General features: G+C 38.9%; 1 protein-coding gene across 2 annotated transcripts; it reads right to left on the bottom strand.

Moving 5' to 3' along the window:
* Positions 1 to 1,671: 1,671 nt before the first annotated feature.
* LOC113019404 (pleckstrin homology domain-containing family S member 1) lies at positions 1,672 to 11,287 on the bottom strand. Of its 2 annotated transcripts, XM_026163110.2 has the most exons (17): positions 11,191 to 11,287; positions 10,803 to 10,825; positions 10,339 to 10,436; positions 10,130 to 10,245; positions 9,746 to 9,880; positions 8,973 to 9,048; positions 8,843 to 8,872; positions 8,337 to 8,390; positions 8,050 to 8,121; positions 7,870 to 7,941; positions 7,556 to 7,611; positions 7,432 to 7,482; positions 7,210 to 7,338; positions 5,446 to 5,547; positions 4,378 to 4,470; positions 3,433 to 3,568; positions 1,672 to 3,311 (listed from the first exon to the last, which is right to left on the bottom strand). In XM_026163110.2, the coding sequence occupies exons 2-17, from the start codon at positions 10,810 to 10,812 to the stop codon at positions 3,225 to 3,227; spliced, it is 1,317 nt and encodes a 438-aa protein (XP_026018895.2). In that variant the 5' UTR covers positions 10,813 to 10,825; positions 11,191 to 11,287; the 3' UTR covers positions 1,672 to 3,224. The 2 variants fall into 2 exon arrangements, with proteins under 2 accessions (XP_026018895.2, XP_080161597.1); XM_080305471.1 differs by lacking the exon at positions 11,191 to 11,287 and having other exon boundaries at positions 10,803 to 10,982.
* Positions 11,288 to 13,497: the final 2,210 nt, after the last annotated feature.

Below are 13,497 nucleotides of genomic sequence, written 5' to 3'. Positions count from 1 at the left end.
GCTAATTTGCTAACTTTACATGGTCAGTTTGGAAGGTTGCAGTCAACATGTGGATATTCACTGCTGAATCTTATGTTGTGATTCATACTGATGAACCTCTGCAGCCACTTACAGTGTGTTAGGAGGGAATGCCAGGTGAGTGTAAGCCCTTTTTTTTTTTTTTTTTTTTTTTTTTAAAAGATGTCTTCGGTCTTGTCTTTCAGGAGTTTATCTCTGGGTCAGCAGACATACAGTACAGAGATGGTTTTTGATTTCGTTCGTCCTTAAGTTAAACCATCTGTCTTATCATGTGTTAAGGTGTTTCAGGGTGCATGTGTATTTTGAGCATCAGATACCAGAGTAGGAGGAGAGAAAAGGAAAAAAACAAAAGCTGAACACTTCAGAAATGTGTCCTGTAGATTCCACCATGTGAGAAACACCGTGTAGCACACTGCAGGGTGCAAGTTATCTATACAATTTTAACCTCCTAGGATCTGGCGTCCACACATGTGGACATCACATTTTGGGTTGTCTAGACCAAAATACTAAATTTTTCTCTACAAGGGCCTGATATCCACTTACAAGGACATTATACTGCCACTGTTCCATCAAAATTTATAACTAATATCCTCATACGTGGCTCTCATTTTTGTTAGGAACAGAAATCAGGTAAAAAAACAAAAACAAATCTGCTGATTCTTTGTTTTTACATTCATTGGGTCCCAATATGCCCAAATATCAAAGAGAAATTAAAAAATGCATGCTGTGGAAGAGTTCGGGTTTTAGGAGGTTAATCTAGGAATTTGGTTTCCACATCACCACTTTGCATAAAAGCACTCAGAAGAGCTGCTTGGAATATTAATTCACAGCTTTTAAATTTAACCACTTATGTTAGTTTTTGGCAAAAAAAAAAATAGATGGATGTCTATATATATATATATATATATATACACATTAGGCATTTCATTCCCTGTCCCTCTTCCCTCTCATTTTATTTTATGTGTTATGCTGTGGAAATATCAAATCATACAGTTACATGGCAGTAACACCATTCATTTAGACCGTGTAGACATGGTGGAGATGACCTGCTGAAGTTCAAACTGAGAAGAAAGGTGATTTAAGTAACATTCAAACCTCGAGGCAGATGGGCTACAGCAGCAGAAGACCTCACCAGGGACGTCTCCTGTTAGTTAACAGGAAACTGAAGAAACAGTTTAACCATGCTCACCAAAACTGGACAACCAGACATTAGAAAAATATTACCTGGTGTGATGAGTCTCAATTTCTGCTGCCACATTCAAACAGTATTTTTGCGTAAAAAAATGAAAGAATGAATCGATTCTGAACAAACTGGTTTGCAGCAGTTCAAGGGAACAGGCCTTGCAGATAAAGTCCATTTAATGCTGGACCTTCACCTGGAACGGTGCTGGTTATTTGGCACAATACAAAAAAGATTACAACCAAGTACAAAGTAAAGTGTGCAAGTGTCCTCAGTTATTTGAGTCACTACTACATGTCTCAAAACAGCACAAATAGGTGAAGCAACACGATTCTGTCTACATATTAATGTTCCCCGAGGTGCTGAGGACATCAGCTAATGGTCTCTTCGTTGTTCATCTCCTACTTGCTTTGACTTACTATCAAGGAATCCTTGCGTTAAAAAAAAAAAAAAAAAAAGCCAAACAGAAAAAATTAATGTATGCCAGCATTTTATTAGTGCACTCATGTAATCACTGCATACATACAAAGAATCTCTGTGTCATGGTCTGGGTGTGTGGCTGTAAAGTTCTGCTGAAGGTCTGGACCTCCCTGGTATCCACCCATGGGCAGGGCCTACAGCTTCCCTCACCTGGAGCTGATTGAGGCAATTAGGTTGGAGATTTAAGCTGCTTGCTGACACTGTTTCCTTGCCAGTTCCTCAACAACCCCATGTTGGTAACCAGGCCTCACGCTTCATGTCTATGATTCTCAAGTGCTTTACTAACCTTGCAATCTTGTGTTCTAGTTGCTCCTGGGAATTACATCACACTGAATAACTTATCCTGGAAATCTGGTTAACCTGCCTGCTTTCAGAATCATCTCCTTGCCTCACCTGCCTGCCCTCCTGCCCTTACACTACCACGGGACCTTCACCGCCCAGGACAGCTGACACACACCACCAAACCCACCCGGACTACACCACCTCTCCTTCAATGTTTCCATCTCCCACCTGCACAGTTTCCATAGCTTCCACGCTCTCCAGAACTCCTCATTGGCTACTGCTTTAACACTGCTCTCCTCTCTTCCAGTGCGTACCTAATCACCAGCCAGCTGCTGTTGCTTTCTTGGACCTGTCCCCTTACTTTATCCCTCTCTCCTAGCCAAGACCCCCACGCCCCATGTGTCAAGCCTTAAGTCAAGGGCCATTGTAAACATCATCCTTGTGCTAGCTAATAAACCTTTGTTAAACCCTTTCCTCCGCCTCCACTTTGGGTTCTCTGCACGTGGGTTTGATTTTTGGTACTCGGCTCTCAATCACCAGACTTCAGTGGTTGCAAGGTAAACCAGAGATTTATCAGCATGGTGATAGCATTCACATTAGATATCTGGCTTTCCTAAGCCACAGGAATATAATAAAATGGGATTTTAATACTTTAAATGCACACGTGTATATTTTAAAAATATATAACTTTGTCAAAAAGAATTCAGCCGTAACTTTTTAGGTTAAATCTGTTAGCTGGTGCTTCTGGTGATCTTACAATCGAAAACACACAATTGGGTAGGTGATGTTAGGAAAAAGTACTTGACATCGTACTTGAAGACATTCGAATAGGCTCAATATTTACTTTCATCGACATATTTACACCATTTCTTCACAACATGTCATGTACAATTTAATATCTTGCAGACACTGACATCAGCCTGGGAAAAGGCACCGTTAATGCAGCACAAGGAACTATTTTTCTGCCTTTTGTTTCCTTCTTTGGTAACTTTTGACAGTTTCCTCTTATCTGCAGTTAATTAAACAAGCACTGAAACATACACTGAGTACTTGTCCAAAAGAAGATCACATCTATCTGGTCACAAATATGGTTTATACAAGGTGCAAAATGATTTTCATCCTTCATTTGTTGAGTAAACTGATGACAGATTTAAAAACAAAACAAAAAAAGCAAGGGAAGGGAAAATACTGTCAGCTATCATAAGTGGTCAGCACAGGTCATATAAACACATGCTGGCTTGTAGAAGAATGAAATTTCTCATTTCTAATTAGCATTTTGCCAATCAGTGCAGGTGAAGTTTGGCAGGTGCAGCTGCTGGTTTCTAGGTTGACGCAGGAGGGTCACTTTCACCTGAAAGTAGATTTGCTTTTCAGATAGACTGAATGCATGCATGAATTAACACATCTATATCATGGACTCTTATAATCTGTTAGTGCGTTGTCATTTGGTTGATTGCAAGTTATGAGCATACCTCATTCTTGAGTGACTTGCTGATAAACGTGGTGAACTCCTCCACAGTGCTGACCTGCAGGTCATTAACTGCCAGAATCTGGTCGCCTTTGTGGAACAGACACACGGTCTGTGGCTGTCCCGTCCACCCAGACACACTGACACACATACACAAAGAGAGGTTTGAGTTTTCCAAGCACTCTGTAGCTTCTGGCTCTTCTATTTAGCATACCGCAGAAAAAGGTTTTCACAGGACTGTATACAGTCCTTTAAAAATTTAAGTGCATGCTTACTGCTTCCATGGGCATTTCATTTCATTTCATTAGAGGCCAGGTGCCTATAATCGTATGCACTTGATCATCAGCAAGTCTGAGCATGTTATGAAAGCAGCTTTGGCAGTTTTCATGAGCATTTGTGTGTTAACGCAATGCCTCAGTCTTCTAAAGAGTGGAGGTCCAAGCAAATTCACTCCAAGAAATGACAAAAAACACAAGATCTACATCTGAGATTCTACAGGTCTCAGTTAGCATGTTAGATGTTGGATGAACAGATGAGACCGCTATTCAGTGGCACGCAAAATATCAGCACAAACATATCAGAGAAAAGCAATTAAACTGACACAAGAAATAGCCTAATAAAATCAAACATGCCACGAATAAACAATATTAAGCCTCGTCAGCTGTAAAAGCGCAAGTCAGGAGAAACAGTCCAACTGTGGCCAGCTTTGCCAGTGATACACAGGATTAAACGAAACCTGATCAACAGACCTGAGTAAATATGACACAAATGTCTGAGATTTTTGTGTTTCCATAAATATTAACAAGTTGGAAAGCATTTAGTCAAACATTTGACACTACATCTTCCAGTTAGACCAGGCTTCTCAGTTATCTGACTCAAAGCAGTCCTATGTGAATACATTTTCAGTTTGAGGATTGTTGGATTTCATCCTGATTTTTGATAAACCCACCTGGGCTTCCTATCCACCTCTGTTAGGGTCAGGTAGTTTTTAAGGTCTGCCTGTTTCACCATAATATCCCGCTCTTCTGTTCTGTGGTCAGAGCTTGAAAGAAAGACAAAAGACAACAACATCCATTGTTCTATCAAATCTTTAAAGGTATGACTCAAATCAGTTCAAACTGTGTGATCTTTCATGCTTTAATATCACGTTTATAACTTGATTGTCCATTTACTTCAGTTAGTGTGCACTGCCTTCTGAAATACATGTCTTTCACATCAATCTCTCTGTCAATACTTGAAAGAAAATTAAAAGACAACAAAAACTTTATTAGGGAGTGTTATATCTTGTATCCGTAAGAGAAGTACATCTAAAGCTAAAGCTAAATCTAACCATCCAGCTACCTTTCCTCACAACTTGAATTTATATTATTGTACTCATTAATTGTACAAATTTTCCCCCAAAAGACATTATGAAAAATACACAGTTTTAATCAAATTAGTTAACAATAAGTGAAATGAGGGGAAGATCGCAACCTGTGAACAACAAAAGCAAAGGGGAAGCACACAGACTAAATATAGACCAGGAAGAGAAGAGTAATAAGTAAGACAAAGGCATTAAAAGGTCCCATATTAGGAAAAAAAGCATTCAGCATAGACCATGATGTCACTGAAATGGAGACATGGGACATGCATAGACATGAAGACACAAAAGAAAACGATAACAGGCAGGACTCTTACACATAGCCTATTTAAATTCTTGGATAAAACTTCAATGACTTGTTGTTGTTTTGTTTTGAAAGGCTGCTTAAGCTGTCATCGCCTTCTTGTAGAAATCTCCAGAAACCACGCCAACCAGTCTAACATGTCAGCATTCAATTCTGGTTAAGTCAGACTGTGGTGACAACTTTTTTATTTTTATATGACAGACATTGCTATAGTTGGGTTTTAAAATGCTACCATGTCCATGTGTCAAGTAAAGCAACTTATCCCTAATACAGGTTAACACCTACTGGCACATTGTGTTTGCTTATTATGAAACTGAATTAAAAAAAAAAAACAACTTCCTGTCTAATCTCACCTCTCATTGGAGTCATTTTTTTCAGATGAATCCAATAGTTCAACAGGGGACATGGCACCATGGTCACTAGAGCTGCTGCTTAAATCTGTAGACCAGCGTTTACTGTATAGCATAAGGAAATAAAACACCAGATATTAGTAAATGTGTAGTCTGGCTGCATACACTTTGCATGCATACAACAACAGTCATTGGCACTGTATTGCAAGTCTGGAATGGACAGACATCCACATTTACCCCCATGATAGTGTCTTTTGCAGTTACTCAAAAAAGAGGACCAAATGTGTCATAAATGCAGCATGGACGAGGCAAAACATTCAAAAAGGCGAAATGTAGAAGCAGTGGAGGAGTGGAGTTTTTATACCACACTGTAGAGACAGGGAGTACAGAAGCAATCTTTCAGTGTTGCAGCACACCAGTTAGCCACATTGGTGTGAAATGGAATAATTACTACACAGGTCAGTATCACAGAAATTTTAGTAAGGCAAACAGCAGCAGGAGATAATGGCTAAAAACTGGAATAGGCAAGAAACACCGGTCTGTTGCGCTGGTGATCAGCGTGGGGAGATCAAACTGACTGGTTTAAACTTGCTCTGCAGAGGAAAAACAAAATCTAAGACTCCACCTCAGATTGACGCACTTAAAATTTTTAGTTCCTTCTAGCCTCAGCCTGCACAAAGAACATCATTGTTAAACAGAAAGGCATGAATGCAAGAAAGAAACAGTTTGTCGTCAGTGCTTTAAATATAGGATGATGATGAAACCTTGTATTGTTTGATGGGATTCCTTTTTATTTATTAAGAAAGACATCATGACGAGTGAGTGATTTGCAGTATAGGAACCCAATCCTCTGCAAAAAGCATAAAATATTTGTACAGGACAAAATTCAGTTTAATTGAATTCTGTCTGTAGAGTGCAAAATAATAATAAGAGTCACCTCAAGGTGCTTTATACTGTAAGGTAAAGACTGTAAAATAATACAAAGACTCGCCTATAAGGAAGCACTGGGCGACAGTGGGAAGAAAAAACTCCTTTTTAACAGAAAAAATCTGTTGTGATCGGCTGTGGGTGAGGGCAGGAAGACAGAACAAAAGAGACAGTTTACCAGGCAAGCTACCCGAGTTGACCTTTTCACAATGTTTTTATTGTACGCAAGCCAAGAGGCTTTTACATAAGAAGCAAAAGGACTTAAAAAAATTAATTTGTGTAAATAATCTGTAACAGACATCAACAGTAGATAATGCACACAAGTAAGTGTAGTTTAAAAGCGCCTTTGGATTCACGTACAGATAACACAGATTATGTTAAACGGTTTCACCCAATCTGAGAGATATATAATTGATATGTTTAGCTTATATATATAGGCCTTTTTCAGTTGTGCCATAACACACATTCACAGCCTAACTGTAAATGAATCAGTAAAGATGTTCAGTCCAAGTGTAGAGGCAGAGTTGAGTTGAGACACAACTTCTTTCCCAAGATAAGAAGATATGTTTCATGTTGTCAAGCACATTTGTTGCTAAACTGGCTCTGAAACGCTGCCTTTTATAAATTCTTGCCTCTTCCTGGAGTGTAAACAGTTCCGTGCGCTAAAAATAAGTCTGGTTGTTGTCAAGGTGTTTGTGCCCGTGGCACCACAGTTACCTGTGATTATTATTTTTGTAGGGTGCTCACAACACATGTCACGAAGGGCTCCAGGGCACTGATATAGAAGACTGAAGTAAACAAGCCAAACAGAGATAGGACCACTAACTGCGTGAGAGCTACCTGTTGTTGTCATCATCTGGCTCCTCAGCAAACGGTGGCAGCGGGGACACCTGTGTCTTCATTTTGTCAAAGGTCTGAATGACGGTCCTCATCAGCGTGCTTTTGTTAGCGTCCTCAACTTCATGGTCCCTAGAGGCATTTGGTACGGTTACCTTTTCAGCAACCATAAGCAGTTAGCTATCATTATTATTGTCATTATCTTAAAAAATTCTGTATGCTTACTCTGGCTGAGCTGATTCTTCAATATATTTGAAGCCACTCATTGTTTCATATCTAAATGAGAACAAACATTATGACATGTTTTAAAGAAGTCTGTATGACAATGGAAACATTAATTAATACTTACAATGCTTCCACACTGTTGCGTCGTTCCCCACTTGGTGGTCCATCTTTATTCACATTCTGTGCATAATTAGAAAAAAGAAATTGGTTTTACTAAAAGTCTTAGTCACTGTACTTTTGATCAAAGATGTGATTCATCATTTGTCACATATGCTACGAAACTGTTTATCTTTAGTTTTTGTGCTGCTTTTTTTTTTCAAACCTGGACTTTGGAAAACTCTAACATGAACATATTCTATTTGTCATTTTATAGAGAAAACACATGATTGATCAGGCCAAAGAATTAGCAATGAAAATAATTTTTAATCCCAGTTGTACTTTTTGTGGTCTTGGAACTACATAGATTGGTTCCTCAGGCTCAGATGCGCGTCTTTTAGGATCCGCTTGCTCCTGTTGAGTAAGATGCAAAGCAATAATGCATACAGTCAAGTCTAATTCTCAAATGGAGAGAGGTAATTTTGTTTACTATCTACGAAAAGTCAAGTGAAGATGTTGCACCTCGGGTTTTTCAGTGACATTCTCCAAAGTGTTTGAGGACGGATCGGACATTGACCGGAATTTTAGGAATCCCTGACAAGTAAAATCACACACGCACACATTCAAACATTTGCATTGTCCTGATAAGACAAACCCCATAAAAAATATTTTATGCAATTGAGAAGCGTGGATTGGAAGAACAAAGAAAATTGCAGAAAGAAAAAAAAATTAGGATATAATTTAGCGTTTGGATGCTTTCTGGTTGAGAAAGCATGAGGCAAATTAACACAGAGCTTTTGGTGACTAACCTTTTCAGCCTCTGCGAAAGAATTCGTCTTTCTGATGAGTGGTTTTGAAATTACCTGTAAAAAAGAGATTTTTTTGTTGTTATTTTTGTCATAGAAGGAGGCACTGTATATTTATATCAAGGTTATCTGCTTCCTTTTCTAGAGATCAAACATAGAAGTAGTATAGCTTGTTTATCTCAACACAAAGACTGGAAACAAAGGAGTTTGCAGGCGATTAACTTGTTGAACGTACAGTTTATTATCTTTCTGTAAACCCGAAATACTCTGACAGATAATAAAAACGTGACTTTTTATTTTTTATACAGATTTCGAATAAGATATACGTCGGATAGCTGCTGGTAGGTGGATTTTGTTAACTGGCAAGCTGTTTACAGTCTTAACTAAGCTGAGGTAACCAGATACTGACTCCATGTGAAGTGAATGTATTTTTTTTTTAATGTCAAAGCTTTCCTCAGATGCTGTGCATGTGTTGAGTAGATATCGCCAAGTAGATTTTGAGTATTTACCTCAATCGTTGCCTGCTTATAAGGGAACTCCTGTAGGAGCAGGATAGTCCAAGTCAGTGACAAAAGAAGCAAACACTGCATATAATTAAATTGTATTTATTATTTTTATGAAAAAAAAGGTTAAATGTACCCCTGAAGAGGAGAGTTGATGAGGTCGGCTTTTCATTGCATCAAACAGGTCAGAGAACCAGCCATCCACATCGTCGCTGGAAGAATAAAGGATACCAATGAAGGTCTTTTTAGGCTCCACAAATGACAACTACTGGGTTTAATTTAAAATTCAATACCAAAACTAAACGCAGAGTGGAAATAATAACAATTTAGTAAAAAGGGGCAATTTAGTTTGAGCAAAGCCGTCACCAGATGATAAATGTTACTAAACCAGAAAGCAGCATTATGGTGTCTTTTTGATTGTTCAAACCTCCTAAAATAGTAATAGGGTGTGAAGGGCAGGGGGGAGGTGAGAACGTGTAATTGAAAGCCTGTTGTCTTGGTTTTGCCATTGCTGACTTTCAAATTAATTCAGTTTACTCTTACAGGAACATAATATGAAAGTTGCAGGAACCCCCCCCCCAAAGAAAACAATATAAACCAATCTATTTTGAAAAAGTTACACCCATTAAAGTTGGCTGCTTTTATCCACACTTCAGATGAGTCAGACATTGTCATAACAAAATGACTGTAGTTTATTTTGAAAAGCATTTATGATTCCTTTTTTTGTTTTTAATTCTGTATTCTAGGGGTCCATACACACAACAGCAGTCAGTACTTGGGCACAACAGACAAAAGAAACAGAAAAACGCCACATGACAATCTGCACTGGGGTTTGCCTAGAACTTTTACAGGACAGTGTAATAAAATGCATGCCAGCTTTATGTAGCCCATAAAGCCCTGCTGACTAACCTGTTCTCCCCGACAAGGAAGTACTCCCGTTCCGTAGCCTTGATGAAGAGCACACAGGAAGGGGAGCATTTAAAGCTTTTCTGGATCCAGTTCCATTTTGGATGATGCTGCGGACTCACATGCAACAGTGAGACCCTGATGGGCGATTGAAAAAAGTTAAACCCTCAAAAGCAGAGCTGCCCTATTTGCATCGTGCCACTTCAAATTCTAACATGTATGTAGATGAAATTGTATTTTTAGATTTGGTATTTTAAAAGTTCAACACACATTTGTGTTGGTGAAAGAATATGCTGGAAAACAAAGGAGAGAAAAGTATGCTGGTTTACATTCTCAAAGACCTTAATGGCTTAAGGTGAGCTTTTAAAGTGTTATGCAAGAACTTACTGTGACAAGTCTATTTCTCCAGCTGCCTTGTCCTTTTCCTCTCTTCTGAAGTACTTGAGCTGATATTCTGTGTCACTGAGCTTGAACAGGATAAAGAAACGTTTCTTCCATGCTTTCTGCAAAAAAAAAGGTTAAACAATGTTTTGTACTCTTCACAAAGAACTGCAAATATAAGTACAATTACTGGATCACTGAGTGGGTTATATTACCTCTGTTGTCATCAGTTTTGGAGGAGGAGACTTATGCAGGTATCCAGCTCTTACTTCTGTCACTGCTTTGGGAGGTCCATAGAACAAACTGCCTCTAACTGAGGGCAACAAAAAGGCTGTTTAGTAGTTTTTTGCTTAATAAAGGTGACCTTAAAGATTCGCCTTATTAACAAAATAACAAAATCTGTATTTCCAGTTCTATGTTTGTATGTTCTTACATATTTTGCTGAATACCAGCAAAATATGTAAGAACTGAAAAGTTTTAATTCCTGCAAGTTGACGAAATGAGCTGTTAATAAACGTGTCAGATTTGTACATTAGATTCTGTCTTTGTCAGATTAACCTTCTGTGCTCATCTGCAAAAACAGGTTTTCTAATACACCGTAAGCGCTGACAAAACACCAGGAAATACCAGCACCAAAAACAAAAAACACCCATCAAGTTTCCCAGATCTCATACAATACCTGGCTTCATTTTTACACCAAACCTTTGAAAAGATGAAGATGATAACATGAGAATGTATCACTCTCTGAAACTCAACCTTTCAAAAAAAAATTAAAAAACTATCCTTATTATGCCCATTCCTCTATAAATGCACTACATAAAGGCAAAATCTATTCAAACACGAAGCTTATGTCAAGAAAAACGTCGTTGAATTTAAACACTGAGAAAAAATGCCCATGTGCAAGCACAAGAGGGAGGAAAGTGAGTCGTTTACAATCAGCGAATTCAAAGTATGAACTCATAAAGAGCATTAACCTATCTCACTAACTTGCTGTTGAATGGACTTTAAACTATACAAAGACAGAAAAACTACTAATTGCAACACAAGTACAGCATAAGTATTCTTACCTGTGGAACAGCTGTTCACCTCGCACTCTCTCTGGCAAGCTGCGCAACTGTTTAAGAAGCCAGGTTGTTGTTTTTTTTTTATCTCTTACAGTGACCGGAAAAATCTAATATGAACTGGAATTTCTGGTTACTGGAGTGACAACTCCAAGTGCACCTTCTCGGAAGAGGCGATTCCAAGAAGATATGCTCAAAGCATTACAGCTATTGCCAGTCTTGGCAGTGGCAAGCGGCAGAAATGAGCTTCCTCCGAAGGGTGGCTGGCTTCTCCCTTGGAGATAGGGTGAGAAGTTCGGCCATCCGGGAGGGGCTCAGAGTAGCCCTGCTATGTGGCTGATGCTCCACATCGAAAGGAGCCAGCTGAGGTGGCTTTTTTTTCTATTTTGCCAATACCCACAAATCTTTTTTTCCTAGTGAATCCAGTTATCGTAAACATGATGCAAAATGCATAAAAGCCCTAACAGGTCACATTGATTAAGATTGATTAAGTCTTTATTGAAATAGGCCCCCTTCTGACCATACACACATGCAGAGCAACTTAACCCCTAACCCTAACCCTTTACTTGTTATTGGATCAATAACAAAATTTGTAGTGTGGGACAGCACTACTGTGAATGAGGGAAAGTGTGAATGTTGAATGTTTTTGTTGAAACTTCAGGTTATTTATTTCTGTATGATACTTCTTTATAATTACACAATAAGAACAAGTAGTCTGATGTCCTGTAATCATTAAGCTATCCGATTGTTAAGTGATGACGTGACGAATCCTACTTCCGGTCCTAAAGTAGTCTGTGTTTAATATGGCTTTTGTGTTGTTAACATGTTTAATGTTATGTAGCTTAGCAGGGCCAGATGTGTGTTGCAGACTTTGCAGATGTTTCCTATGATGTCTCATGTTAATTGCTGGAGTGAGGTTCATTTAGGTCAAGGGGGCTGCATCTGTTAAATAGCAAATCAACATTTCCCAGCATTATAAGACCGAATCAGTCCCTTATCCCTCAATCCCTTGAGACCGATGCCTGCAAGGGCAATGGTCTGGATGGGAATGAAGGTGTTTCTCCTCCAGGAGGAATCACAGACACATACGAACACATACAGACAGCTAAGAGAAGCAGCGCCCTGACCCGATTTGAGAAAAGCCTGACACTTTTTCAATAGAAAGCAGCAGAAAAAAATAAATAATGGCCTGTGATTGTTGCAGTGACAGTCTTGGAAACATTTTAATGCATCCATCCATCCATCCATCTGCTCCCGCTTGTCCTTTTCAGGGTCGCGGGGGAGCGCTGGAGCCTATCCCAGCTGTCATAGGGAGACATTTTAATGCATTAATGCAAAACATAAGGAATTCCCCACAATCTGTCCATCTAGCTCTGTCATTGAATAAAAAATTGATTATTGGGATTATTGGATTTCCTGATGATTACCCCATCAACAACATGATAAACAATTTATCTATGTAATCAAAAAATAAAAACTTAATGGGACTTATGTCAACATATAATCTTCATAATAACTTGTTTGCTGACTGGATGAAATGTGCACAAAGCAGCTGTCACTATGTAATCAATAACATAATGCTTATGTGACTCAGATTATCATCCTAACACCCAGTATGATTTATTGGACTAGTTAACGAAATAGAAGTTTTACTCTGCTGCAGTCCAGGGAACCACATGTACACTTAATATACAGAGCCATCATCAGTTTGTTTTGTTTACAGAAAGCTCAAATAAATGTAGTTTTTATGAAAATTTGTTGCTATGATTAAACTATAAGAATTTGAGTTGGTGGATGAATGGATGGGCTGGAGCCAATCCCAGCTGCCATAGGGCACGAGCCATTTGTACCTGGCATGAAGGTCCTGGGTCATGGCAAGAATTTTTTAAACAGGTATTAACAGGATGAATTGAATTTTTTCTGGCAGCAGGCACTCATGTGTGCACTTGATATATAAATAATTAGGCACTGTCCATGTTTCAAAAACTTCACAAACTACTTCAAATGTGCATGTGGGTCACAAGTACTCTCACACATGCATCAAGGCCAGTGTCAGGCTGGTATTAATAGAGCTCCTAGGGGCTTCATGTTTAGTAGGACATGGAATAACTCTTCAGAAAATCTGACAGTTCAGCTGTCTTTTTGACCATCTTTGCCAGAAAACTTCTTGTGTTCAAAGTTTTTAAGGCACTAGTACAGTAGAGGCAGTAGGTGACATATATTAACCCAAGCCTCCCCTTCTTTGACAAGAAAGCATTTACATCAGTTGGGGAGGGGGGGCAATAAGAGCCCTTGTGGTTGTGCTGCCTCTGG

The sequence above is a fragment of the Astatotilapia calliptera genome, chromosome 8 (genome assembly GCF_964374335.1).
Source record: "Astatotilapia calliptera chromosome 8, fAstCal68.1, whole genome shotgun sequence".
NCBI lineage: Eukaryota > Metazoa > Chordata > Actinopteri > Cichliformes > Cichlidae > Astatotilapia > Astatotilapia calliptera.
The sequence above is the reverse complement of the archived record's forward strand: the minus strand, read 5'-3'. Positions and strand labels throughout refer to the sequence as shown.

What these genes read in the sequence shown, in the direction of transcription:
- LOC113019404 (XM_080305471.1), bottom strand. Translation starts at nt 10,851, where the DNA reads ATGTTATCATCTTCATCTTTTCAAAGGTTTGGTGTAAAAATGAAGCCA. An exon ending in TAGTTCCAAGACCACAAAAA is followed by an intron (nt 7,612 to 7,869) that starts GTACAACTGGGA and finishes AATTATGCACAG; the next exon opens with AATGTGAATAAAGATGGACC. An exon ending in CGCAACAGTGTGGAAGCATT is followed by an intron (nt 7,483 to 7,555) that starts GTAAGTATTAAT and finishes GTTCTCATTTAG; the next exon opens with ATATGAAACAATGAGTGGCT.